Source organism: Rhinopithecus roxellana, chromosome 16 (genome assembly GCF_007565055.1).
Source record: "Rhinopithecus roxellana isolate Shanxi Qingling chromosome 16, ASM756505v1, whole genome shotgun sequence".
Taxonomy (NCBI): domain Eukaryota; kingdom Metazoa; phylum Chordata; class Mammalia; order Primates; family Cercopithecidae; genus Rhinopithecus; species Rhinopithecus roxellana.
Window position 1 is genome coordinate 44,330,322 of NC_044564.1, and position 27,988 is coordinate 44,358,309.

Below are 27,988 nucleotides of genomic sequence, written 5' to 3' on the forward strand. Positions count from 1 at the left end.
GCAGCGGGAGCGCGGGCGGCGCGCACGGCGGCGGAACGGGCCGGAGCCGAGCGAGAGCGAAGCGGGCGCGCGCCAGGGCCGCGGGCCGCGCGCGCTCCCAATAGGGAAGGGCCGGAGCTGGCCAGGGGCGCGCGGGAGAGGCCACGCTTGCCGTAGCCGCGCCCCGCCCCGCCCCAACGGGGCTGGAACCCGGGGCCGAGCGGAGTGGAAAGGGGCGTCAGGTGGCCACCCCTACCTGGCATCCCTCTAATCCAGGAGGATCGTGGGGAAAGAGGCTGTGGGCCTCTCCGGGAGCGAGCTGCGGGTAGCGGCGCACTGGGGACAGGCGCGCGCCTGGCTGTCGACCTTACCGCTGTTTGGGAGGACTCGAACTGGCGCCAGGTGAGTGCTTACCTGCTTGCCCCTGCCGCGCCGCGCCGCCTTGGTGGGGCCTCGAGGTGTTTCCAGAGGGTTTTTGTGCTGGAGCTCGGGACTTGGTTACGCCTTGAAAGCCTTGCCTGGACTCTTGCCACCCTCACAGAACTGATAGGTAGCCTGCCGAGGAGCACGTGGACTCATGCTCTAGCGCCCTGGCATAATCCTGAAAATGGGAACGCTACCTCCAAGAGACCGCGCAGTTGGGAGAAGTCGGCAGGGACAGGATTCAGGACTTGATCCTCGCGGGTCGAGATGGTCTCATTCCTCTAGCGTTGGGGTGATGACCTACTGCCGGCCTGCTGCCTGTTATTGTATGGCCTGCTAAGAATTTTTTTTTTTTTTTTTTACGTTTTTAATGGCTGAAAAGAAATCAAAAGAAATATAACAGTTTGCGACACGTGAAAATTCCATGAAATTCCGATTTCAGTGTCCGTGAAAATTACATGAAATTCCGATTTCAGTGTCCGTAAAATTTTACTGGAACACGGTCACGCTCATTTGCATCAGTGTTGTCTGTGGCCGCTTTCGCATTACCCAGCAGGGTTGAGTAGCAGCTGGCAAAGCCCAAAGCATTTGCCATCTGGCACTTTACGGAAAAAGTTTACCGACCCCTGATCTAGCGGATTTTATCTTCGGTGGGAGGAAAGAACTGGAGCACACAAGGAAGCCAATGGCATAAGTTCAAAATAACAGTCAATATTGTAAATTAATTGTGTATTTGGGGAAGGAAAAAACTACGTAAGAACCTACATAAATGAAACCAACGGGGGAGGGGCATGAATTGCATTTTCAAAAACCCCAATTAGCCGGACGTGGTGGTGGGCGCCTGTAGTCCCAGCTACTCAGGAGGCTAAGGCAGGAGAATCACTTGAACCCGGGAGGCGGAGGTTTCAGTGAGCCGAGATTACACCACTGCACTCCAGCCTGGGGACAGAGCGAGACTGTCTTAGGAAAAAACAAAAACAAAAACCCAGCCTTGAGGGATTTGTTTACCAAAAGGGAGCAAAGTTTAAACAATAGTAGGAAAAGACTGCCCTATCTCCTGGAAGAAGAGAATCAAAATAGCTGTTGAATAGAATACAGAGTGAGAAGTCCTGGAAACATTTTCCTCTTTTTAAAATATCAGGCTGTCCTGTAGATACATTTGAAGAGAACATTTAGCAGGAACTTTGTCTTTCAGATCATTTGCGTTAGAGAGCTGCCCTCTTCGTACAATCTGCTGATTCTGCACATGCCACTTCTGACTGTTCGCTGTTTAGAATCCAAAATGTAAACGTTTAGTAGTGAAATGAATTAAACATAATAAACACATCTGAATTAAAAAAAAACCCCAACAACATTTTAATTAGGGTTAAAAAAAAAAGTGTAAAAAATAAAAATTAGTCATTTTAGATTTGCTCTTGGCTATCCTAGTTTGTTCTCCCGCTATGCAAAAGCTCTCTGCTGTTTAGGAAAGCTTTGCACACACCGGGAAATAAACTACATAGATATTCCATGAGATTGAAGGTGGTGTGGATTCTAGTGAAAGACATGCCCTGAAATGATGACTCTTTGGACACATCACATCATTTACAGTTTGTACCAAGCTTGCATTTGCTTCATGAAGCCTGGCAAATCATAATTGCAAGCTTTTTAAATTTGATGTTTTGTTTTGTTTTTGGTTGCTTGGGAGGCAGTTTTGGGGTTGTTTTTTGTCTGTTTGGGGTTGTTTTTTGTCTGTTTTTTGTTTGTTCTTTGGTTTTTTTTTTTTTTTTTTCAAGATAGGCGCTGTATGGCCAAGGCTGAAATGCAGTGGCGGGCGCAGTCATGGCTCACTGCAGCCTTGGTGATTTTTTTTTTTTTTTTTTGAGACGGAGTCTCACTCAGTCACCCAGGCTGGAGTGCAGTGGCGCGATCTCGGCTCACTGCAAGCTCCGCCTCCCGGATTTATGCCATTCTCTTGCCTCAGTCTCCCGAGTAGCTGGGACTACAGGCGCCCGCCGCCACGCCCAGCTACTTTTTTGCATTTTTAGTAGAGACGGGATTTCACCGTGTTAGCCAGGATGATCTCGATCTCCTGACCTCATGATCCGCCCGCCTCGGCCTCCCAAAGTGCTGGGATTACAGGCGTGAGCCACCGCACCCGGCTACCTTGGAGATTTTTAATAGTTCTAATAGAGGGCAACAGGCAATGAATTGAAACAGTAGAACATGATGTGGAGGTAGACAGTGCCAGGCCTGAACTTGGAGCTCCCCTCAAGCTGCCCTGTGCATGCACACTGTTTTTGAAATAAATGACTTCAGGGATTGCTGGGCCCACCCCCACCCACCCTAGTCACTTAGCCCTGTTACCTCTCTTGTCTCTGCATGTTCCAGTTGCCCACCCTTCCAGTCACATTGTTACCTGCTCATTGCTGACAGAGTATGCCCAGCATTTACCCAAACACTGGCTTAGACAGGCCCGGACTGCTAACTAATGTAGAACTGGGAGTTCCTGTTTCGGTTAAAAAAAAAAAAACCTTACATTTCACTGTATCCAAGAGATTTTATAAGTGGGTTTTTTATGCCATCTCACTCCTGGTTCCTGAATTCAAGTAACCCCCTCAAGCCAATTTCCCGTGCCACAACCATGCTCACTTGTTATTTACATGCCATGTAATTGATGCAACAGTCACACGTGTAAGCACAGATGTGGCAATTAGGACGGGGACCAGTAGTCCTTTCCATTCTGTGTGCACAGCAAATAGTGCCCCATCAATAATACATCAGTAAGAATGACATCAATTATCCATCAGAGCCTGACAATTAAGTTAGCACATATGTAACACCCTTTCTTTGCTGTTAGTAATAAAGTGCTTTTTAGCAGCTTGGAGTGATGGAAAGAAGTCAACTCAACTGGTTTAGTTTCATATCTGGCTTTTCCACTTACTGTCTGTGTGAACTTAGGCAAATCGCTCTATTGTCTGAGCCAGTTTCCACTTCTGCAAAAGGAAGAGGTAGACCAAGTAATCTCTAAAGCTATACTTCTCCAAGTTTGAGAATTTATGCTTCAGTGAGCTATCCAAAAATAAGTGAAATGGGGGCAAGGAATGACAAAGTTTTATGAATTTTTACTTTATTTGGTCAAGTGAGGATATCACTCTGCTAACAATTTTTGACAACATAATTTTGTAAGAGAAAGAACATTTATCGCCACAAAAGTGAGATAAAGAGCAGCCTCTCCCTTCCCAAAATAAGGCTAGTTGGCATCATTGCACTGACATACCGAAAAAATAAGAATAGGGTAAAATAAAATTCAAAAGCAGAAAAATCACAACATAAAAATGTATTTTACAATATTCATTGTATGCAGTCGTTCCCTCAATACATCTTGTAAATTTGGATGGAGATGTGATTCAACAACATAACTCTGGATGAAACTCAAATATCCAACTTGTTCTGTTTTATTTTATTTTTTAAGCCAGGGTCTCGCTGTCACCCAGACTGGAGTGTAGCAACTCGGTCTCCACTCACTGCTACCCCCACCTTGTGGGCTCAAGCAATCCTCCCACCTCAGCCTCCGAAGTAGCTGGAACTACAGGAGCACACCACCACGCCTGGCTAATCTTTTGTATCCGAAGTAGCTGAACTACAGGAGCACACCACCATGCCTGGCTAATCTTTTGTATTTTTGGTAGAGACAGCATTTTACCATGCTGCCCAGACTGGTCTCAAACTCCTGAGCTCAAGCAATCCACCTGCCTTGACCTCCCAAAGTGCTGGGATTCTAGGCATGAGTCACCGTGCCCAGTTGCTATTTTATCACAGTCATGATTGAATTCTTGTCTCACACAGACTTGTTAATGGAAATGGACCCCAGTCTTAAGCAATTGTACTCAATGTGGAATATTCTAGAAAGGCCAAGAAGTCAGGCAACAATAGCCCTTTCCCCACCAGGCTTTTTTCTGCATAACCCCTCCCCAGGGAGAGTGTGGACACAGATCAGAAGAACTGGAGCATTGCTGGGAGCCTCCAGCTTGACAGGCAGCCACTTGCCCCCGGCTACACAGCCTAGGTCCCTGGCCACCCCCCGAGCAGATAGGAATGAAGAACAGTGACTATCAGAGATGACCTTCAGCAGCCACTATTAAGGTTCCCTCCAGCTGCGCTTCACCTTTTCACTTAGTGATGAAAAATGGCCCATTGTAATAACCAAGGACTGCTTTAGTGAACCTTAGGGAGGCATGTATGAAACTGCCCTCCATCCCCTAGACCAAAGGTCCACAAAACAGCAGCTGGTGGCTTAACCTGGCCCTCTGCCTGAACATTTGCAGTTTCATGTAGAAAGCACTACACAAATCCAATTAAAGGAAATGATAGCCCAATAAAAGGGAATTTCATTCTTGTCATTAGTAGACCTGTTAAAAACCATTATGATTATATATTGAATTGCATCACAAAAATTTGTGAAAATATTTTTTCTCTTATTATATAAGTCCATACATAACAATTTAGATTTTGCCTCTTGGCCCACACAGCGTCAAATATTTACTATCTGGCCTGTTTCCGAAAAAAATGTACCTAGCCAGGCCCAAGAGCTAGGCTTTTGGGTGAAGAAATCTCGTCTTTAAACGGCATTAGCTTCATTTTGCCTCTGGTCAGCAGCTACTTTTTTCCTGTCTTATAAGGGGAGAAAGAGGCCAGCCCACAGAGGTCCCTGCCTCATTGATAATGAGTCATACCCAGGTGACTGAATTGTGCAGGTGGAAGGCAACCTGGCTAAGGAGAGGATGAAACTTCATATACCACACTGTGGCCTAGCAACTCTTCCACGCCTGGAAAACAGACATTCAAGGGGGAGTCTTCCGCAGCTCACCTGACGTTGAAGTGGTTGAGAGGCCCTGAGCATGCCCCGGCTGTTGGCACTCAGTGGTAGCAGGGGAAGCCAGTAGGGCAGGGAATGTGGATAACGCGGGGCTGTGCTGAGAGGTCACTGTCACCCTCCCCTCTCAGCTGGTGCTCCTAATTTAGGATTCTTTATCTCCCTAGACATCTAAATGAAATGCATTTGATTTTTTTTTTTTTTTTTTACTTTTAGGAAATACTAGGAAGCTGTGGTTTTCAAAGCTAATTATGAAAACATTTATCGTTGGAATCAGTGGGTGAGTAATTTTGGTACAGACAGCTCTTTAAGATACTGAGGATGTGCAAATGGTGTTTCCGTGTGGATGGAGTAGGGGACAGAGAAGCAGTGAGGATTCCAGAGTCCTGGGGAAGAGCAGACCACTGTGGGATGTCAGCGAAGTGCTGGCGTCATAAATGCCAACAAGAGATGGAAGAGTTTTCTATAAACAGAGAGACAGAAGAGTCCGTCAACCACATTTACCCACTTTCCCTTTTATTTTGTGGAGCTAACACCAGAGGCAAGGTCTGATTGGGCACTGCTTTCATTCAGGATGATTTATCATTCCCCATATGGGTGTTCCTCCGTCATGACGGAGGAGAAAACTTGGTGTTTCTTTCCAGCTGTGCCCAGCTTCAGACATGTGCTATACAGAACACCTTCACCTCCATTCCTTTCCCCCATGTTTTGGGTGGCCTTATGTCTCATGTTGCCCAAGCTAATACTTGTGGTCCTGGAGGCACCTCTCTTTCTCTCAAACGTGTTCTAAATTATATGGTCATCCTACCTGTGGTCCCAGAGGCAGGCATGCAAATAAAACATCAACATCAAGTGAAAATGACATTATTTGTTTTGCTACCATAGTATGTTCACCTTTACTCTATTATTTGTGACCCAGTTAATAAAATATAAAACTACTTTGTTTGTAATTTTGGGGAGATCATTGTGTTATGGTATTACATTACCATAGTAAGTCACCAATCAGAAGTAAAATTGAGTGAACTAAATGTCAGAACTCTGCTTTGCCTCCCATCTAATCAGAAGAAAAGTTCAGTTTTTCTCTGCAGTACTTCTCTTGTGTTTCTCTTCCTTCCCGCACTCACTGCCACCATCCTGATACAGGCTCTCATTCCGTAATCCCCATCTTTCCCTTCTAATCTTTCCTACACACCTCTACCAGTTTAAACTTCATACAGAACATTTTAATTATCTGCCTGAGGAATGATATTCAGTGGTTCCCAGTTATTGAGAATTAAATCTGAATATCATGGTATATGAAGGCTATCCATAAGTAATAAAGGAAATGTATTAGCCTCAGGGGTAGCAGGCTGCAGGAAAGATTTGATACAGGAGCTCAGTGGTATCACCAAAGACAGTTTTTCTCTCTTCTATGTGTCTTTCATTTGGGTTCATCTTAGAACTGACTTACCCTTTGGTCACAAGTAGCTGCTAGGAGCCCTGTGACTTGTTTCTTCATAGCCTGTCACTGGGCAGAAGGGGAAATACTTCTCTTCCCCTAGGTCATAGGTCTCCCTTTGACTGGACAAGCGTGGTCCACATACATGCAGCCACTGTGGTAAAAGAGGTGGGATTACATTGATTGGTTTAGGTCAGTGGGTTCTGTTCTGGAATTGAGAGTGGGAGCAGTCCCAACCAGACCTAGAAAACAGACATGGAACCTGGAAAGGCAACTACAAAGTCCACTACAGGATCCAATCCACCCTTCATTTGGCATCTGTGTGAATAAGATTTCCCTCTTCTCAATGTCCCAATACAGGGCCGTATACCTAGAAACCTACCTCCTGTCTTGTCCTGTGCACTAGGTACTATCCATAACTTCCTAAGAAAGCCTTCTTCCCACTATCTTTTCTTTAGCAAGTGCCATGATTTCTCCTTTTTCTCTTTTAAGAGACAGGGTCTTACTATGTTGTCCAGGCTGGTCTTGAACTCCTGGCCTCAAATAGTCCTCCCACCTGGGCCTCCCAAAGTGCTGGGATTACAAGGATGAGCCACTGCTCCTGGCCAAGTGCCTCAATTTAGTGCTGCTGCACCTGTGAAGCCCATGCCAGATTCAGTTATGGCGACTTTTGTTCCTGCCTTGCATCTTATGAACTTAACCACTTGCTTCCCTAGGAAGTAATTGTCCAATAAGTCTCGACCAAATTATTACTTCATAGAGAAGTAATAACAGTAATTATTGAACTGCAAATAACAGGGGTTCTGAAGGATTTCAGAGGGCATCCATGAACCTCTTGGAGATTTAACACAAATGTAAATATAGTCATTTTTCTGGGGGTGTTAGTCCATTTGTCTTGCTATAAAGGAATGCCTGAAGCTGAGTATTTTATAAAGAAAAAGAGGTTTATTTGTCTCACTGTTCTGCAGGCTGTACAAGAAGCATGGTGCTGGTACGTGCTTCTGATGAGGGCCTCAGGAAGCTTACATTCATGGTGGAAGGTGAAGGGGATCCAGCACATCACATGGCGGAAGAAGGAGCAAGAGAGAGTGAAATGGGGCTGGGCATGATGGCTCCCGCCTGTAATCCCAGCACTTTGGGAGGCCAAGGCGGGCGGATCACAAGGTCAGGAGATCGAGACCATCCTGGTTAACACGGTGAAACCCCGTCTCTAGTAAAAATACAAAAAATCAAAAATGAAAAAAAGAGAGAGAGTGAGAGGGAGATCTCAGACTTTTTAAACAACCAGCTCTCACGTGAACCAACAAAGCAAGAACTCACTGATTACCATGGGGATGGCACCAAACCCTTCATGAGGGATCTACCCCCATGAACCAAACACCTGCCAGGAGGCCCCACCTCCAGCTTGGGGATCACATTTCTTTTTTCAGACAGAGTCTCACTCGCCCAGGCTGGAGTGCAGTGGTGCAATCTCAGCTCACTGCAGCCTCGACCTCCCGGGTTCAAGGAATTCTCCTGCCTTAGCCTCCCAAGTAGCTGGGACTACAGGCGTGCACCACCACGCCCAGCTAATTTTTGTTCTTTGTTTTTGTTTGTTTGTTTGTTTGAAATGGAGTCTCGCTCTGTCTCCCCGGCCGGAGTGCAGTGGCTTGATCTCGGTTCACTGCAAGCTCCACTGTCCGGGTTCACACCATTCTCCTGCCTCAGCCTCTCGAGTAACTGGGACTACAGGCACCCACCACCACGCCCGGCTAATTTTTTTGTATTTTTTTAGTAGATACAGGGTTTCACCATGTTAGCCAGGATGGTCTTGATCTCCTAATCTCGTGATCTGCCTGCCTCGGCCTCCCAAAGTGCTGGGATTATAGGCGTGAGCCACAGCGCCTGGCCTAAGTTTTGTATTTTTAATAGAGGCGGGGTTTCACCACGTTGACCAGGCTGGTCTTGAACTCCGACCTCAGGTGATCTGCCCACCTCGGCTCCCAAAGTACTGGGATTACAGGTGTGAGTTACCATGCCTGGCCGGGGATCACATTTCAATATGACATTTGGAGAGGACAAACATCCAAACTCAGTCACTAGGGAAAGAGATGATAACCTTCATGGGATTCTCTCAGAGTCCCACAATGTAAAAAAAATTAAAATCCATCCTGGCATTAGACTTTGTATCCCATCTCCATTACTTAACATGGACTAGTTTTATTACTATATTAACTTCTCAATCCTTAGTTTCCTCAACTGGAAAATTGGAATATTAACATCTACCTGTTGCAGAATGTATTCTCCATGTGTTTGAATAATTACAGACAGCCTTTTAACTTCTCCCTAGCCCACTGTTATGTCCAAATACAATGAGCCCTCTTGTTACCTGGCACATAAAAAAATAAATGGGCCAGGAGTTGTGCATTTATTTGGGTGCTGTGAGCAAAGAAGGGAGCGGCACCAAGTAGTCACCCTTTTTCCTTCGTAGGATCCTAGGATCTGAGCACGCTGGGCACGCTTCTCCTCAGGTTGGATAGCACATGCAAGCAAGGCTGTGAGTGTGCTGCACGTGGTGGTTGTGGGTGTGCCATAGGAGAAGGTTCCTATTCCTTTCCCACATGTTTTGGGTGACCTTCCTATTCCTTTCCCCCATTCCTTTCCCCCATCCTATTCCCCCATTCCTATTCCTTTCCCCCATCCTATTCCCTTCCCCAAGGAAGGTTCCTATTCCTTTCCCCCATGTTGTGGGTGGCCTGAGCTGTCGTCACCTGACCAGGATGTCTCCCAATCTGAGTGTGGATTTTAGGTGCAGGCTTGTTTAAATACTTTTTCTCCCCTCTCCTCTCCATATCTCAGACTATCTTCTAGCCGGTCTGTCTCCTCCAAGGCTTGTGCAAAAATGGGGTGTGCATTTCTCATTGGCTTTAGCTAAGTCAGTGAGAAAGGATCTAATTACTACTGTTGGTTTGACTGCATGATCTTAACAGAGATAATTCTAGAAAATGACAGATTTTTCTAGCCAGATTGTTCATATTGTAATAAAGTCACTCCTGTTCACTATCTCATTTAAACCAAAACTTAATACCTAAACTATGGACAATTGGTATAGTTTACAGACATTTTTGTTAAAGAGGGGGAAAAGTCGTAATATTGTCTCGATACATAGGGTAGCACCCACTCCCTTTTCCTTGTTTTCAAAGAGATGGCCCATATCCTACCCAATCGTGTATCGTAAGGTTAAATGAGAAATCTTGTGCATCAGGTTCCTTTTACCTTGAGGTATAATATAATAGTAGAGTTATATGCAGGCCATTTTGATGAATAGATGTTAATTCATTTTCTCTTTTCTAGATTATAAGTATTTGTGGATTGATCTCATCTGAGATTAAGCAAAGTTTCTTACAAATAGATGTGTAGTCAGGAGTTTTTTGTACTGTGAACATTTGGTGGTATGGTGAAATCTTGACCTCAGCATAATAGTTTTAAGTGTACAAAATAAAATACAGGAATACAAAGGAAATTGGTTATATTGAAATATAGTTATAAAAATATTTTTAAAAACAAATTTGTGATATTGTGATATATACTCTTCTATGTCAATATATTAAATAACAATACCCAGAGGTGGGTCTAAACAATGCCATAAATCAGAAGTAATAATGAACATTGATGATACTTCAAGATATCCAACCCAACTGCAACATAATATGAAAATATCTGTGATTTCTCTTGGTGAATGTCAGGGGTACTTATATCACTTATATTTATAATTAAAGGAGATGCTAAATTTCTGTTAGAATTCAGTGAAATTAAAGGTATAATTTTTTTCTCATTCAAGTTCACAAATGCCCTGACTTATGTTCACAGACATGAGCCCCAGGTTAAAACACTCTTTCAATAAACGACTGAGTAGGGAAGTGCCTCCCTCCCGTGTGATCTCCTAGATGCTGGGAAACTAGATCTAAAGAGGAGTGACTCAGTGCCCCTTCTTCTGGACTTCACGGTCCGACCAGAAGGAACAAATAACTGGCCTGATGGGATAAGCTACAGCGGACCTCCCAGCTGGCCCCCAGGTGGAGAGAGATGGGGAAAAGGAGGCATCACAGAGGAAATGTGATTTCATGGTAGGTGGGCTTGTACTAAGCCACTCCTGTTTTTTCCACTATGCCTTGAAGCAAAATCAGTGACCATATGCAGTTTTATACACTTGCACTAAAATGTGCTACTCATATTCTCTGTGTTGCATATGAACCATGTGAATATTTTGACATAGGCAAAAAAACATTTCGCTTCCAACACAGTGCCTGTATTTGTAAGTGCTAGTGTTACTCAGTTCACTTACTCGGTAGTTACCTTTCTCCTTCATCTTTCCCAGCTTATTTCTTATCGTTTAGTACATCAGATCTGCTGTTTAAGGCACTATCTATGAAAGAAATCCTTTTTTCTTAAATAGTAAATATTGCTTTAAATATCCTCTTTAAAAATATTTTAAAGTGTTTAATGATTTTTTGGCCAGGCCCTGTGGCTCACGCCTGTAATCCCAGCACTTCGGGAGGCCCAGGCGGGTGGATCACCTGAGGTCAGGAATTCCAGACCAGCCTGTCTAACATGGCGAAACTGCATCTCTACTAAAACTACAAAAATTAGCCGGGTGTGGTTGCGGCACCTGTAATCCCAGCTGCTCGGGAGGCTGAGGCAGGAGAATCACTTGAACCCAGGAACCGGAGGTTACAGTTGGCCAAGATCGCATCACTGCACTTAAGCCTTGGTGACACAGCGAGACCCCGTCTCTCAAAAAAAAAAAAAAAAAAAAAGTGTTTAATGATTTTTAATGCTTTTTCCTTCTTGGTACTTTTCTTTGCTTCAGTGTGACAAACGGTGGGAAAACAACACTGGCTAAGAATTTGCAGAAACACCTCCCAAATTGCAGTGTCATATCTCAGGATGATTTTTTCAAGGTATCTATAAAACTTCTTAAATTATTTACTTAATACAAAAAGGTTTAACCACCAAGTTAATTGAATTACATCCAAGAAGTCTTTGGCGAGTAATGTACCTTTTGTATTGAAATTAGGCTCAGTGCAATGGTGCTATTTATCCACTAGATGGCACTGTCTATCAGTGCTGATCTTTAATTGCTCATTCAAAGCATTTATTAAAATACTTTAGTCTATAATTGTATTATTTCTTTATAATTGTATTATCCTTTTTAGTCTATAATTGTATTATTTCTTTCCTACACACTATTTTCATGGGTACTTTATTATTTTTCCAGCCACAGTCTGAGATAGAGACAGATAAAAATGGATTTTTGCAGTATGATGGTAAGTAGATTTGCTTGTCAAATATTGTATGCTTATGTTCATTTTCTTTTTCAAACCCAAAGAACTTCACTATGTTGAACTTGATGGTTCTGTGGAACAAAAATTTAAAAAAAGAACTTTACTGTATCTGTGAGGGCAGTCTTAAAGTGTGTTTAAATATATTGCGGTACTTTAAGCCTGCCTTTGTAGGTTTCTGATTTCTGTTGAACTATTTAAATAAGTGAAAACCTTTTTCCAGTTTTATATTTAAAACTGAAAACATTGGGGCCAGACTTGGAGGCTGACACCTGTAATGCCAGCACTTTGGAATGCCGAGGCAGGCAGATCACTTGAGCTCAGGAGTTTGAGACCAGCCTGGGCAACACAGGGAGATTCCATCTCTACCCAAAAAAATACAAAAATTAGCCAGGTGTGGTGGTGCATGCCTGTAGTCACAGCCACTTTGGAGGCTAAGGTGGGAGGATCACTTTGCCCAGGAGGCTGAGTCTGCAGTGAACCCAGGTCGCACCACTCTACTCCAGCCTGGGTGACAGAGTGAGACCCTGTCTCAAAAATATATATTTTTTTAAAATAAAAATAATAAAACTGAAAACACAGGAATGATAGATTTTTCTTCTTTTTAATTGAGGTAAAATATGCCTATATAATTTACTATCTTTACCAATCTTAAGTGTACAGTTCATTGGTAATAAATACATTTTTTTTTTTCTCCCTTCATTCCCCCCACCAGCTTCCCCTTCCAGGCCTCTGGTAACCACCAGTCTACTCTCTATCTTCATGAAATCCACTTTTTTTAGCTCCCACATATGCATGAGGATATGTGATACTTGTCTTTCTGTGCCTGACTTACTTCATTTAACATAATGGCCTCCAGTTCCATCCATGTTGCTGCAAATGATGACTTCATTCCTTTTATGGCTGCATGATATTCCATTACATATACACACCATACTTTCTTTATCCATTTCTTCATCGATGGGTACTTAGGTTCATTTCATATTCTGGCTATTTGTGAATAGTGCTGCAATAAACATGGTGGTGCAGATATTTCTTGGATATATTGATTTCTTTTATTTTGGATATATAAGTGGTAATAGAATTGCCAGATCATGTGGTAGTTCTATTTTTAATTTTTTGAGGAATCTCTGTACTTCTGCATAGTGACTGTACTGATTTACATTCCTCCCACTAGTGTATGAAGGTTCCCCTTTCTCCACGTGGAATCATAGGGTTTTCTTCTGAAGCAAGTTAGGCTTGCTCTCTCTCTGCCCATTCCTGTTCTGGAGATATATAAGTAGCTATATTGGTCACCCTCAACTACCCCATGACAGAATTTTGCCTGGAGCAGACTATATTCTCTCATTCTTTCAGCTTTCCTTCCTGGTGGCCAAAGCACTAGACAGCTGTGGTTTGCTTTTGTTTTTTTCACTGTTCAGAAAGTTTTGTGAACATATTTTACATGGATTCTCCTCATTCCTTACTCCAAGCTAACAGTTTTGAAGCCAAAGGATTACAGTCTATCCTAAAACATTTTCTGTAGAGAATATCATGCTAATAGGCTGTTTAATATTTAGTGGTCTTATTAACCTTTATAATAAAAAAGATGATCATTGAGTACTTATACAAACTAGTAACAGAGGGAGCTCCCTTAAAAAAGTCATAAAGTATGTTCTCTAACTGATAATCTTTTAGGAAAAGTGTTATATGATCAGTTCTTACAGACACATAATAGTTTTATGAGAGGCAAAATTCTTGACTCATTCCCTGTTCTTGCTTCTTGAGTTGCAGCCAGGATCATTTTTTCTTTTTTTTTTCTTTCTTCTCTTCCTCTCGTCCAGAGGTTAGTGAGAAAAATCATTACAAAGTAAGGGTGAAAAACAATGTAAGACAGTTTTCAACAATTGGAAAAGAATTACTATTTCTAATTTTTAATGAATTCTTACAAACTGGTAAGAAAAACTAATATCCCAGTAGGAAAAGGGCCTAAGGTTGTGAATAAGCTCTTCATAGAAGCAGTCAGTTATTGGATTAGTAAATGTACAATAAAAACCTTAAAGAACTGTAAATTGCTTTTTTTCCCACTTACCAAGTAAATGAAGATGTTTAAAGCAATGAGAATTATCCAGTGATAGCATGGGCTCAGTAAAACAAAGGCCCTAATATACTTTAGATGGAAGTATATAGATAAATTGGTACAGCCTTTCTGGAAGGGAGGTTGAGCATGTGTCCTAAACTTAGCATGTTCATGCCATGACTTCAAGGCATCTCACATCAGGAATCTATCTTAAGGAAAGATTTGAACATTTTAGGTAAATGCACAAATTTAAGGAATCAATGTACTAGTCAAGTCTTTCTAAGCACAAACAGGATAGTTTTAAAATGTGGAACTATCAAGTTTGTAGAGGAAATAATTCTATTTTCAATGGAATATAATTGATTAATATGAAAGAAATCAAAACAAAAATTAAAAATCAAAGGATGGCCGAGTACGGTGGCTCACACGTGTAAGCCCAGCTCTTTGGGAGGCCAAGGTGGGTAGATTACTTGGGTCCAAGGAGTTCAAGACCAGCCTGAGCAACCTGGCAAAACCCTGTCTCTACAAAAAATACAAAAATCAGCTGGGTGTGGTGGTACGCACCTGTGGTCCCAGCTACTGAGGAGACTGAGGCGGGAGGATCACTTGAGCCTGGAAGGCAAAGGCTATAGTGAGCTGAGATATGCAACTGCACTCCAGCTTAGGTGACAGAGTGAGACTGTGTCAAAGAAAAAAAAAAAAAATCAAAAGATGGTGGAAAAATAGAAAATAATAGTAAGATGATAGATTTAAGCCCAAATATACCAGTAGCCACATTAAGTGAAAGGAAGTAAAATACTCCAAAAATTGTCAGACTGGTATTTTTTTTTTTTAAGCCAACAATAAGTTCCTTAAAAGAGAAAGGCTTAATAGCTGGGTGCAGTGGCTCACAACTATAGTCCCAGATACTCGGGTAGCCGAGGCGGAAGAATCACTTGAACCTGGGAGGCAGAGGTTGCAGTGAGCCAAGGTTGCGCCACTGCACTCCAGTCTGGGCAACAGAGCGAGACTCTGTCTCAAAAAAGAAAAATAACAAAAGAAATGGACTTAAGTATAAGGACATAGAAATATAGGCAGTAAAAGGCTAGAAAAAGATCCATGATAGAAACCCCTACTGAAAGAACTGTTTTAACTCTAGCAACTATACTAATACCAGACGAAGTAAACTTTAAGGCCGAGTATTACTGAGATAGAAAGAAATGAGTTACTTCGATAAGAAAATAAAACAACCTAAAATTTTTATCTACCTAATAACATAACATTAAAATGCATTAAACACTGACAGAGCTAAGAGGAGAGAAAGACACAAATCCACAATTGGCGTGGGAGTTTTTTGTTTGTTGGTTGGTTGGTTTTTTATTGAGATGGAATCTCACTCTGACACTCAGGCTAGAGTGCAATGGTGTGATCTTGGCTCACTGCAACCTCTGCTGCCCAGGTTCAAACAATTCTCATGCCCCAGCCTCCCAAGTAGCTGGGACTACAGCCATGAACCACCATGCCTGGCTAATTTTTGTTTTTTTTTTTTTTAAATAGAGATGGGGTTTCCCCAGGTTGACTAGGCTCGTCTTGAACTCCTGACCTGAGGTGATCTGCCCACCTCAGCCTCCCCAAGTGGTGGGATTACAGGTGTGAGCCACCACGCGCAGCTGATGAGGGGGATTTTAACACAACTTCCTTTGTGTATTAGTTTGCTAGGGCAACATAGCAAAGTACCACAGAATGCCTGAAACAACAGAAAGTTATTGTCTCACAATTCGAGAGGCCAGAAGTCTGAGATCCAAGTGTCAGCAGGGTGGGCTCCCTCTGAGGCTGTGAGGGAGACTCTTTTCGGTGCCCCTCTCCTGGCTTCTGGTGTTTGCTGAAATCTCTGGCAGCCTTGGCTTCGGCTGCATCACCCCAGTCCCTGACTTCATCTCCACATGGTACTGTCCCCATGTGTGTGTCTGAATTTTCTCCTTCTGTAATCAATCATATTGGATCAGGTGCCCACCCTACTCCAGTGTGACCTCACCTTAACTGATTAAATCTGTAATGACCATATTTCCAAATAAAGTCACATTCTGGAGAACTGGGCATGAGGACTTTAACATAGGGGGACACATTCAGCTCGTAACAGCCACTAATGGGACTAGCAGACAAAAATTACTAATGATATAACAGATTTGAACAATATAACTAACTTGACCAAAAACTGACATGTACAGAACATGCACCTAATAACAGCAGAATACATATTTTTTTTCTTGAGTACATATTACCCCAAATAGTCCATATATGCAAGGGCATGGAGTAAGTCCTAATATACTTTATGGATTGAAGAAATACAAAGATACTCTGTAATCACCATGAAGGAAATTAAAAAGCAATAACCAAGTGTTTGAAAAGTAAGCATTACCCTTTTTTCTGATTTTCAAAAACTTTTTCTAATGGAAAATTTCAAACTTATGCAGAGGTCAGCAGAAAAGTATGAACTCTCTCATGAGTTCACCACCCAGTTTTAATAAGATGAAATTTTGACCAATTATATTTCATCTATACCGTCACCCACTGTATTCATCTATATTGTTTTCAAGCAAATCCCAAACATCATTGTATTTTATCTGAAGCAAAACACATATCTATTCCTTGGGTCAAAAGCTAAATCACAATGAAAATAAGAAAATATTTTTAATGAATGATAACAAAAATATATCAAAACTAGAAAGACTGCTGGTTCCAGCCAAGACGGATTAGTCCCATTGCTCACTGGTCCTCCCTCCTACATGAAAAACCTACATGGTTTTTTCTACAATGAAACCTACAATGAAAAACCCTGGACATAATGCAACAAACAGACAAAGGAAGACTGAAGGGAAAAAAGAAAGCATGCTGGCTAGAGATTCCAGGACATGAGGAATGACATGGCTATGGGATCCCTGAGTTTTCTTTTTGCTTCCTACATATACAGGAGAAGTATACAACATGGAACCATCCATAGGCACAGGCTAAAAAAGGAACAAGGAAAAAGGTGGCCTACCAGAATAGAAAACCTTTTTGATAACATCCACCCTACTCTAGCCAGACACAAAAGGCAAAACCGTCCTCCTTCATGGTGTTAGCTGGGTGCGGAGCTAGACTTCCAGAAGATCCATCCAGCATTAGCAAGGCAGCGTGAGTCACCCCTCCACGTCACCCCTGGGGGTTGGATCAGTAGAACCAAATGGGGAGCTGCACTTTCGCCTCCACCTGGCAGCACTCAGGTGGAAAGAGGCAGTGTGCAATGGAGCAGGTTGGCACTTCACCTTCCTTACTCAGGTGGTGTCAGCTCCTGTCAGCAGAACCCAGTGGAAAGATGAACTTCTGCCCACAGCTAGCAGCAATGAAACGTAACCGGCACTCTCCTTGACCCCCTCTTCCCACGATGGACCAACTTCCCCCACAACACAGCATCAGCAGGGCCTAGCAGGAAGCAGAGCATCCGCCCCCACCTGAACCTGCAAGCTATACCGGAACAGGGTGACTGCCTGGAAAAGAAGATTAAATAGGATCTACAGCCTTATAACACAGGATCTAAAATGTCCTGGACACAACTGAGGATCACTTGTTATACTAAGAACCAAAAAAGTTTCAACTTGACCAAGAAAAATGAATCAATAGACACCAATACCGTGATGACACAGATGTTGAAATTATCTGACAAAGAATTTAAAGCAGCGTTATTAAAAGGTTTTAAGCATAGTATTGCAAACAGGCTTGAAACAAGTGAAAAACTAGAATGCCTCAGTAAAGAAATAGAAGATTTGAAAAAAGAACCAGATGGAAATTTTAGAATGGAAAAAATACATTAATCAAAATTTGAAAACTCACTGGATTGGCTCAGTAGCAGAGTAACTACGACAGAGAAAACAATTAGTGAACTTAAAGACAGAACAATACAAATTATTCTCAACAACAGAGAGAGAATAGACTGAAAATAAATGAATAAAAATGTGGAACAATAATGAAAGATCTAATATTCATATCTTTGAAGTCTCAGGAGAAAGTGTGGGACTAAAAAAGTATTCAAAGAGGTAATGGTTTAAAAAAAAAAACTTCTCAAATTTGGTTTAAGACATAAAACTTCAAGAATCTGAGCAATCCCCAGAGTAAATAAGTCTCATAAAAAATACAGAGATGGAACAAATTACAAATTACAAAAGCAAAAAAGGTAATATCACTGTAAATCCTACAGACATTAAAGAGATAAAAGGATATTATGAACACTCATTATACAAATAAATTTGAAAAGTTAGGTGAAATTGATGATTTCCTAGAAAGACATCGCTTACCAAAACTAACACCAGAACAAAGAAAAAAAAAACCTTAATAGTCCTATATCTATTAAATAAATTAATCCATCATTGAAAAACCTTCCGCTAAAAAACACTCTTAAGTGCTGTTGGCCCAATTAAGTAGTTCTGGAGTGGAGCTGAGAATTTGCCTTTCTGACAAGTTCCCAGGTGATGCTAATACTACTGGTTTAAGTACCATACTTTTAAAAGCTATAGGCTACTTTTCTAAAATTACGATTAGCTCAAGAAGCATGCACATTTTAGAGTGTGACAATGACATATTTGTGTTCTTTACAAATAGTCTGACTTTTAATTATTTATCTAGAAGAGCTCTTTGCTAATTAAATATCTTAACTCTTTGCCAAAGACATTACAGGTATTTCCCCCCATGTGTCATGTATCTTTCAAACTTATCTGTACATATTTCATCTTCTAAAAATTTTACATTTTTGTGTAGTCAGGAAAGAATCAAAGTTATAAGTAAAGCAAGGTTAGCCATGGGTTTGTGACTGTCAGAGCTGGTAATAGGGACGTAGGAGTTCACTGTGCTTTACTTTTTTGTATGTTTGAAATTTTCCATAATAAAAACGTGTCACTCTGGTTTATCAGTATTAGAGTTTCAAAGTGTTATCTAAAATATTTGTTATTAGGAGTTTTGAAGGGAAATAAAATGATGGTCTATATATTTACAGAATCCTGGATATACGCATCACAAAAAGTCACATCACAAAATGTTTTGCTATATTAATTGCAATTTTTGTGTGTTTGTTTGAAGTGCTTGAAGCACTTAACATGGAAAAAATGATGTCAGCCATTTCCTGCTGGATGGAAAGCGCAAGACGCTCTGTGGTATCAACAGACCGGGAAAGTGCTGAGGAAATCCCCATTTTAATCATCGAAGGTTTCCTTCTTTTTAATTATAAGTAAGCATCTCCACTCTAATATTGGCTCTGAGTGAATGCGGGGAAGAAAAACCCTTGTGAACGAAGTATGCTGTTATTTTAGGCCCCTTGACACTATATGGAATAGAAGCTATTTCCTGACTATTCCATATGAAGAATGTAAAAGGAGGAGGAGGTAAGTTTTGAAATCATCTTTGGGAGTTGTAATTCAAAACAAAAAATTTAGAAGAAAAATGAGGACAGCAACATTATTGAGCAATGTCATTTTTCAGAGACAGGAAGCCTTAACTCTTTTTCATAAAAGGAGCAAAACCTTTTTCCATAAATGGTCATCCACACAGAGTAATGCAAATTACTTTCTAAGAAAAGGGCCTTATATCAAGCTTTTGGCTCATTTCTCCTAAATCCTCAAACAAAGCAAGCCCATGGTGATTATGATTTTAATGTGAGTGAGCCTGTTCTGCCACAGCTACAGAGAACACCAATTAGTTCAAAGCTTAATCCAACCTAGTGGTCTCTCCATCATTATTTACACTATTTGTCTCTTAATTCTCTTATAAAGCACTAGAAGGAAAAAGGATAATTAAGAATGATAGTCAGTGGATTACAAAATTAATTTTAGGATCAGAGAACTAAATCCACGTTACTACTGTCCTCTAACTGCCACTGGGTTAAAACATGTAGCATACTGTTTAGATTCAGCCTCTGAGTGATTTCTCCATTATCCTGACCATTCATATTTTACTTTATCAATTGTGTGTTTCTGTCAACATCAAGTTTCCTACATGTTTTGATAGTACAAGGGTCTATGAGCCTCCAGACTCTCCGGGATACTTTGATGGCCATGTGTGGCCCATGTATCTAAAGCACAGACAAGAAATGCAAGACATCACATGGGAAGTTGGTAAGTGCCTTTTCTCCCTCTGTTCAAAAAGTCCCCCTTTTACTTGTCATTTGCCTCAAAGTATACAAAAGAAAGGACTCATACAAAAGTATAAAGGGACACTTAAGCAAGAACACTCTGGGCTTCTCCTCTTCCATAGCTGGTTCCCCAGTTTCTGTTTCTCTCTGTGGCTCTCATCAGCTTCTGGATGGTTATTTATTCAACCAGTATTGAATGAATGCCTTCTGGTGTTACCCTGGAGATGGTGAGGGGAATAAGGCAGACCCAGCCCCTGCTGTCATGCAGGTGACATTCTATCGTGGAAACAGGTGCTAGAGACACCAGCGGCCCAAGCCTGTCCTTTCCAGCTGCTGTAAGTTCTGTGACACCAAGCTCTAGGGGACTGCCGAGATCCCAGTAGTTAGGGAAGGCTTCCTTAAGGAAGTCACATTTAACCAAACTTCGATGAGTTTAACTGAACAAAGGAGATGGATTGGGGAATAGAAGATCACCCCAGAAAGTGGGTATGGCACACAAAAGGACCGGGGACAGGAAGGAATGAGAAGCCCCTGAAAGAAAGCTGATGTTGAGAAAACTTTCTGGTAAAGAAAAGTAAGGGAGCAGATTGATGCTGGTGATACAGGCAGGGTCCAGACCCTATAAGGCCAATAGTCTAGGTAAGGACTTTGATCATTATTCTCAGAGAAGTGGGAAGCTCTCTAGAGAGAAGTTTTAAACAAGGACATGATTGATAAAAATTCTTTTTAGTTAAGACCCCTCTGGCTGTGTAGAGAATGCAGGAGGATAGATTTATAGGGTGTGATGTTAGACGCCTGCACTCAGTAGAAATGGGTGATAGAACAGCTATGGAGGGGGCGGGAAGATGACAGATGCCTCAGCAACTGATGGATTTTAGAAAAAAATGAAGGCATTGCAGACCCGTAAGGGAGGAATGCATGTCTGTTTTGCACATAATGAGGTTGAGGTGCCTGGGAGACATATGTAGCAATTTGGAGGTAAGCATCTGGATCTGTGGGCTTGAGCTAAGAACAGATCACTGGAATAGGGCACTCAATGCAGAGAAGATGGCTGAAGGCTGTTCTGTAAGGCAAAGGAGTTAGAACTGATGTATGCTTTTCACAATAAAGGGGACTTCTCCATGCTGTGAGAAGCCTGTTGGCCTCCAGGATAGGTAGCTATGTCAGAGCCCTGTGGAATGCATACGGAGTGCTTATCCCCAGGGCCAATGCTAAGATTCTGGCTGCACCATGTCCACCTTGGACCATTGGTTGCAAGAACATCCTCTTGCTTCCCTTCTCTCCCTTTTACCAAAAATGCAAATCTAATCAGGCTCTTGCCCTGCTTGAATACCTTGAGACGTCTCCAGATCTTTGAGATACAATCCAAACAGCCAGACATCAAGGCCTCTAACGACTGAGGTACTGAGGTACAGTCTTGCTCTAGAATCTCATCTCACATTGTTCCCAGAGCTTCCTCATATTCTAGCCATTCCAAATGGTGCATCACTGCTCTTGCCTCTCCCTGCTGTTTTCTGACCAGAAGGCCCTTTCCTTCCTTTAATCTAGACAACTTCTACTTTTTCTCCAAAGCTGCTTATGCCAGTTTTATTAAAAATACATCTCTTCTCTAATAGCTGAAAACACACACACACACACACACACACACACAAATACATATTTTCTGAGCCTGGTGAATTCTGAGTTAGTACATATGTTGCAGATCCCAGACCACTGCATGGTTTAAGAAGCTTCCCAGGTGATCCTCATGTCTAAGTATGTTGAAGAATTACTCCTTAAGTGACCCTTTTGGGTGAACACCTTCAGTGCATCAAAAGTGCCATATGGAGAACACCACTTTCTTTCTTCTGTTTCATTCCTCTTTTCTTCTTTCTTTCTCTTCTCTTTTAATTAAATAATTTTCACATAAGCCAGTGTGGATTTATCTGTAACAATCCAGCATTTTTGACCTATTATACCTGGCTAGCATCTACTTCTTTCTTTAATCGCTATTACTTTTCTTTTAAGTTATGGTCCTGGGTGCCTTGGTTAAACCTATTGGCATTTACAAGAGACGTTGGGTGCCAAAGTAAACATTGTATATTAATAAGCCTGTTAGCATTTGAACCGCTCTCTTTTCCCCTTCGTAGTGTACCTAGATGGAACAAAATCTGAAGAGGACCTCTTTTTGCAAGTATATGAAGATCTAATACAAGAACTAGCAAAGCAAAAGTGTAAGTATTGTGCTAACAAAGTGGAAGGTAGAGGAGAAACAGCCAGGAAAATAGTTCATTACATATGAAAGGATGGAATACCAGAATGCTAATGTAGGAGTGATTGTGCTCATCCATTCTTTGCTTTGAGGACAATTCAGAATCAGAAATTCTGGGGGGAAGGTTTCGAGACTCAGTTAGTTTGTCTGTTTTTAGGGGTTACATCTCTTAATGCTATTTATGTGATTTACTTTAAAATGTTTAGTAGGTGGCTGTACCGAATGGGACTGGAAGTATCCTTTGGGCAGAGCATAATTAAAATGCTGATGGTTTTGTTTTTGTGTGTCCAGAGCTCCCCATTTCTTTTATTCCCTTGAAGATTTCCATAAAATTTCTACTTTGCAAATACCTCAAAGATAAACAAAAGATTTTTAAAAGTATTATGAAGGGTTTATTTAAGGTTTTCATATTGGACAGCACTTTCTGCAAGTGCCAGAGATTTGCCTAAATATGGCTTCAGCAGAAAGGCAGTACAGGGGTAATAGTGGCTTCAGACCCAGCTGGATTAACCCGTTTATGCCTAGTGTTCCACTGTTGGAACTCTAAGCTAGTAGGAGTTATTTATATCCTAATGGCTCAAGGTCATCACCAAGGTCTGGTTTTTCACACAAAAAAATTTGCAACCTCCAATATTAATGGGTTAAGGAACTCAAATAAGGTCCTCAGGACTCTGCTTCTATTCTACTTTCTATTTAGGGTTTATTTTGAAGTCAGGCTCTCCACTGACCTGTTGTCTGTTGACAACAACATCCTCCTAGGTCCATCAGTCCCAGTGTGAAAAGATACCTTTTTCAAGATTTGACCACGAGTTGATAAATGTTGGAGCTGGGTATTGAGTACAAGGAGGTTCATAGTTATTCTCACTTCTTCTGCATAAATTTGAAATTCTTTATCTTAAATCATTTTCTAAAAAGCAATGTTCTGTTGTAGCCCAGATGATTGGTCCTGCTGGATCACATGACTTGCCAAAGTGATCGTTATGGCCAGAGAGATGGCATACTCTGATTGGTGAGGTCTGGATCACGTAACCCATCTTGTAATTGAACACCCCACCTAAGACTTTCTGATTTTAAAAATTTCCCTGGCCAGGTGCAGTGGCTCATGTTTGTAATCCCAGCACTTTGGGAGGCTAAATTGGGAGGATTGCTTGAGACCAGGAGTTCAAGACCAGCCTGAGCAACATAGTGAGAGAGACTCCGTTTCTACAAAAATTAAAATTTTAAAAAATTAGCTGCCAGGCATGGTGGCTCACACCTGTAATCCCAGCACTTTGGGAGGCCAAGGCAGGTGGATCACGAAGTCCGGAGATCAAGACCATCCTGGCCAACATGGTGAAACCCCATCTCTACTAAAATATAAAAAATTAGCCGGATGTGGTAGTGCGCACCTGTAGTCCCAGCTACTCAGGAGACTGAGGCAGGGGAATCTCTTGAACTCAGGGGGCAGAGGTTGCAGTGAGCCGAGACTGCACCACTGCACTCCAGCCTGGTGACAGAGTGAGACTCTGTCTCAAAAAAACAAAACAACAACAAAAAAACTAGCGGGGCATAGTAGCACGCGCCCATAATCTCAGCTACTCAGGATATTGAGGTGGGAGGATTGCTTGAGCCCAGGAGGTCAAGGCTGCAGTGAGCCATGATTGTGCCATTGCACTCCAGCCTGGGAGACAGACAGCCCTATCTCTGAAAATTAAAAACTTTAAAATTTCCCAAAGAGAAAGCAGGGCAGGAGGTAGAAACCAGAAGAAGAAGGTCGAAAAAACATGCTGGAAGGACAGAACTGTAGATCTAGCTGTTGTTGTATTTGAACTATTTGAATTAAAAGAATTTCCATGGCTAACACCGGCAAAATGCAATCATCAACTGGCTCAGAGAAGACAGTATGACTCACTCCAGCAGTGAAGAACATTATATGTTTTTTTGGTGAGAGGCAACTGCCCTAATCCAAATGTTGTCCTTCCTTAATAAGAGACTGAACCCAACTAGGCAGCTCATTGATCCTAAATATTGTCGATTTCAGGATCAGCCCATCATATAGGCATGAACCCATTTGAAGGAATTTCAGGACCATTTTAAATTTTCTTCTTGCAAGTAGGATTTAGAATCTTTGCCAGATATGCCCGCCCACTCCTGCCGTCTGTTACTTTGATGAAAGTCAGGCCTCCCATAATGAATCTCAGAGCACCAACGTGAGTGGATATAGAGGGTGTGGGGTGAAGGGAAGGGCTCAGCCTTCATAAATGATAGCACATGAGCCAGAACCACTTCTCTGAGAGTTACTGGCCCCCCTTTCTGTCCCTAATGAGGCACTTCCAGAAGTGTTTCAGCTGTTGGACACCTATAGCTCTTTGTCTTCTCAGCAATGGCCAGTGCTTGGGTCCAACTTTCCTTTATGACTAAGTCATACACTGGAGTTTGGCCTTATGATCTACCTGCTGATAAAGATGAAAGTAGCCTTGGTCATGTAGCTCAGGTAAATTGCAACCAGTTCCATTCCAAATTCAGCCTTCACCATCTGTTCCAAGGCCCAAATACGGCTGGCATGTTTTGACAGGTGCTGCTAGCCCACAGGAAAGTGCATTTCCCTATGTTGTGATGCCCCTCCTCTTTCCTTCCCTACATCCTAGAGGCAGGCAGGAAAGTATTTAGCTATGCCATTTGAGGCTTCTAGATACTCAATAAAGTTTAAAAAAAAAAACTTAAAAGAGGGATAAAAACAGAAATACATCAGCTTTTCTTACCTCTAACATTTGTGCTGTTTTTTCTCAGTTACATAAATAAGTTACTGTTTTATTTCTAGTAACCTATCACCTTTCCTGGTTCTTCCATACACAGTAACCTGACAAAGCCGTCCTGAAGGTACCCTCAGTGTAGCCTGGTTTAACCCTCAGTATGACACACACTGAGCCAGCTGGGGAGACCTTTCCTGTTTCCAGTGACTGATCTTCAGGGTTTTTTTTTTTCTCACATCTCATAAACTTGTTTAGCTAATATTTCAGTCTTAAGTACATAAAATCATAATTATGATAAAGTAATAATAATGAAGGGGAAACAAGAAAGACTGAGTTTAATTGTTAATGAAACAATAAATTATTCAGCAGAATAAGGGAATGGAGTTATACATTTAATTTAATCCTTATTTAAATCCAAAGTGTGAGGCAAAATTTAATCATTTCCTTATTCTTACTAAAACAAAGTAGTCTAGCCACCAGGAACATTCAAACTCCCTTTAAAAACATTTATTTTCACCTCATTATAAACGCATATTATTTTTAAAGGTTTTTTTTATTTAATTTTATTTATTTATTTATTTACTTTTATTTTTTATTTTTTTGATATGGAGTCTTTTTTCTTTCTTTCTTTCTTTTTTTTTTTTTTTTTTTTTGAGACGGAGTCTCGCTCTGTCACCCAGGCTGGAGTGCAGTGGCGCGATCTCGGCTCACTGCAAGCCTCCGCCTCCCGGGTTCACGCCATTCTCCCGTCTCAGCCTCCCGAGTAGCTGGGACTACAGGTGCCTGCCACCACGCCTGGCTAATTTTTTATATTTTTTTAGTAGAGACGGGGTTTCACCATGTTAGCCAGGATGGTCTTGACCTCCTGACCTCATGATCCGCCCGCCTTGGCCCCCCAAAGTGCTGGGATTACAGGCGTGAGCCACCGCGCCTGGCCAATATGGAATCTTGTTCTGTTGCCCAGGCTGGAGTGCAGTGGCGTGATCTTAGCTCACTGCAGCCTCCACCTTCTGGGTTCAGGCGATTCTCCTACCTCAGCCTCCCGAGTAGCTGGGATTACACGTATGCACCACCACGCCCTGCTAATTTTTGTATTTTTGTGAAGACGTGGTTTTGTATGTTGGCTAGGCTGATCTTGAACTCCTGACCTCAGGTAATCTGCCTGCCTCGGCCTCCCATAGTGCTGGGATTACAGGCATGAGCCACCACACCCTGCGTTGTTAAATGTTTATTAAGCAAAAGGGAGGAAGTAATTACCCTGTGTTCTCTTCAGTCATTAGTGTTAACATTTTAATGAGTACATATCCAGTCTTTTTACTGTTCACATCAATCTCTCTTTTACAAGACTGCAAGGGCAGTGTGATTAATCAGCCATGCTTATCTCTGTTTTTAAATTAGTATTTAATTTTTATGCAGCTTTATAGAGTTCATTATATAATGAAACTAGCTCTTCCAGTTAAAAACAAAAATCAAGGCTGAGTTCTGTTTTGTACACAGAAGAGAAATATAAGACTTGACATTGACCTTTTAGTAGAGAAGAAAGATGTCACATGTCTAGTTTCAAATCAAAGGAATAAGAAGTTGCAAAATAAAATTTAATTATCAGATGTTTGCGTTGTTCTCATTAAAGTTTAATCTCATTATAAAATTATAGTATAATTATCTAGTATAGTAGTCCAAATTAACATAAGATCACTTAACCATTTCCCAATTGTTGTCTGTTTACTGTTGTTACAGGTGTTTCACATGGATAAATCACAAGCTATAACAAAATATACACATGTATTCTTTATTGGTTTTCTTCTTTTTGAATTATATCTCTGGAGTAAATTCCCAGAAATGTCACTTGTGTAGTGAAAGGATGTAATCATTTTTACATTTTACATATTTCAAAAATGAAATACTACATTAAAAAATGTGTGCTCTCCAATATGAGCTGTGTAATAAGAATGTGGTAGGTTTATCATTGAATTTCTATGCCAAATCAAGTATTCCACTGGTCTTCCATCGTTTAAGAAAAGGGATTAAAGGTAATAATACGTTCCCCACATCAAGGGTAACACTCCAAAACAAGGATTATACTGCAGACAGCTACCCTTTGTGGTTTTATTCTAGTCTTCAAACTATTTCATTCCCTGAAGTCAAGGATTACTATACCAATTGCAAGTGATTTTGGATATCTATCTGATATTTTCAGGCATGCTTCAAATTTAATGCAGGGATTAAAAGAATGGGACTTGGACTCAATTTAGTTCTTTACAGGAAACCAGCATTTTTGGCTCCAGAATCCCCATAATTTAAACATCCTTAGATTTACTGTTGTTGATGTAAAGATTTAATAAAATGAGAATTGGAATTCTCCATTAATTTCTTCTTATGTTTATTCCCAAGGTTTGCAAGTAACAGCATAAAGACGGAATGCAGCAAATCCTTCCTGAAGTGAATTGGGAAACTCAAAGGAGTAATTTAAGAACCTTAACCAAGATACAAGGTGTACTGTGGTACAATGACAGCCATTGTTTCATATGTTTGATTTTTATTGCACATGGTTTTCCCAACATGTGGAACAGTAAATATCCATGCCAGTGGACAGGACTCTAGCTTAGCAAGTTGCTCCCTCTCCAGGGAGCACATAGGTACAGCAGAGCTCACAGTGAGTCAGAAAGTCTCCACTTTTTGAACATAGCTCTAAAACGATGATTGTCAAACTTTTCTAACTGGAGCTCAGAGTAAGAAATAAAGATTACATCACAATCCAATATATGTAGAATTCATTGTATGTGTATTTGTGTGT

The 27,988-nt window shown here is 41.4% G+C and overlaps 1 protein-coding gene across 3 annotated transcripts; it reads left to right on the plus strand.

Annotated features, from left to right (window-relative positions):
- The first annotated feature begins 34 nt into the window (after positions 1-34).
- On the plus strand, positions 35-27,953 carry NMRK1 (nicotinamide riboside kinase 1). Of its 3 annotated transcripts, XM_010388725.2 has the most exons (9): positions 35-381; positions 5,474-5,537; positions 11,545-11,635; positions 11,953-12,001; positions 19,164-19,311; positions 19,394-19,465; positions 20,088-20,194; positions 22,341-22,424; positions 27,586-27,953. In XM_010388725.2, the coding sequence occupies exons 2-9, from the start codon at positions 5,509-5,511 to the stop codon at positions 27,603-27,605; spliced, it is 600 nt and encodes a 199-aa protein (XP_010387027.1). In that variant the 5' UTR covers positions 35-381; positions 5,474-5,508; the 3' UTR covers positions 27,606-27,953. The 3 variants fall into 3 exon arrangements, with proteins under 3 accessions (XP_010387027.1, XP_010387029.1, XP_010387028.1); XM_010388727.2 differs by lacking the exon at positions 19,394-19,465; XM_010388726.2 differs by lacking the exons at positions 35-381; positions 5,474-5,537 and adding an exon at positions 9,162-9,231.
- Positions 27,954-27,988: the final 35 nt, after the last annotated feature.

Coding starts and splice junctions, on each gene's coding strand:
- NMRK1 (XM_010388725.2), top strand. CDS start 5,509: ATGAAAACATTTATCGTTGGAATCAGTGG. Junction 5,538..11,544: donor TTTATCGTTGGAATCAGTGG/GTGAGTAATTTT, acceptor TCTTTGCTTCAG/TGTGACAAACGGTGGGAAAA. Junction 22,425..27,585: donor AGAACTAGCAAAGCAAAAGT/GTAAGTATTGTG, acceptor TTTATTCCCAAG/GTTTGCAAGTAACAGCATAA.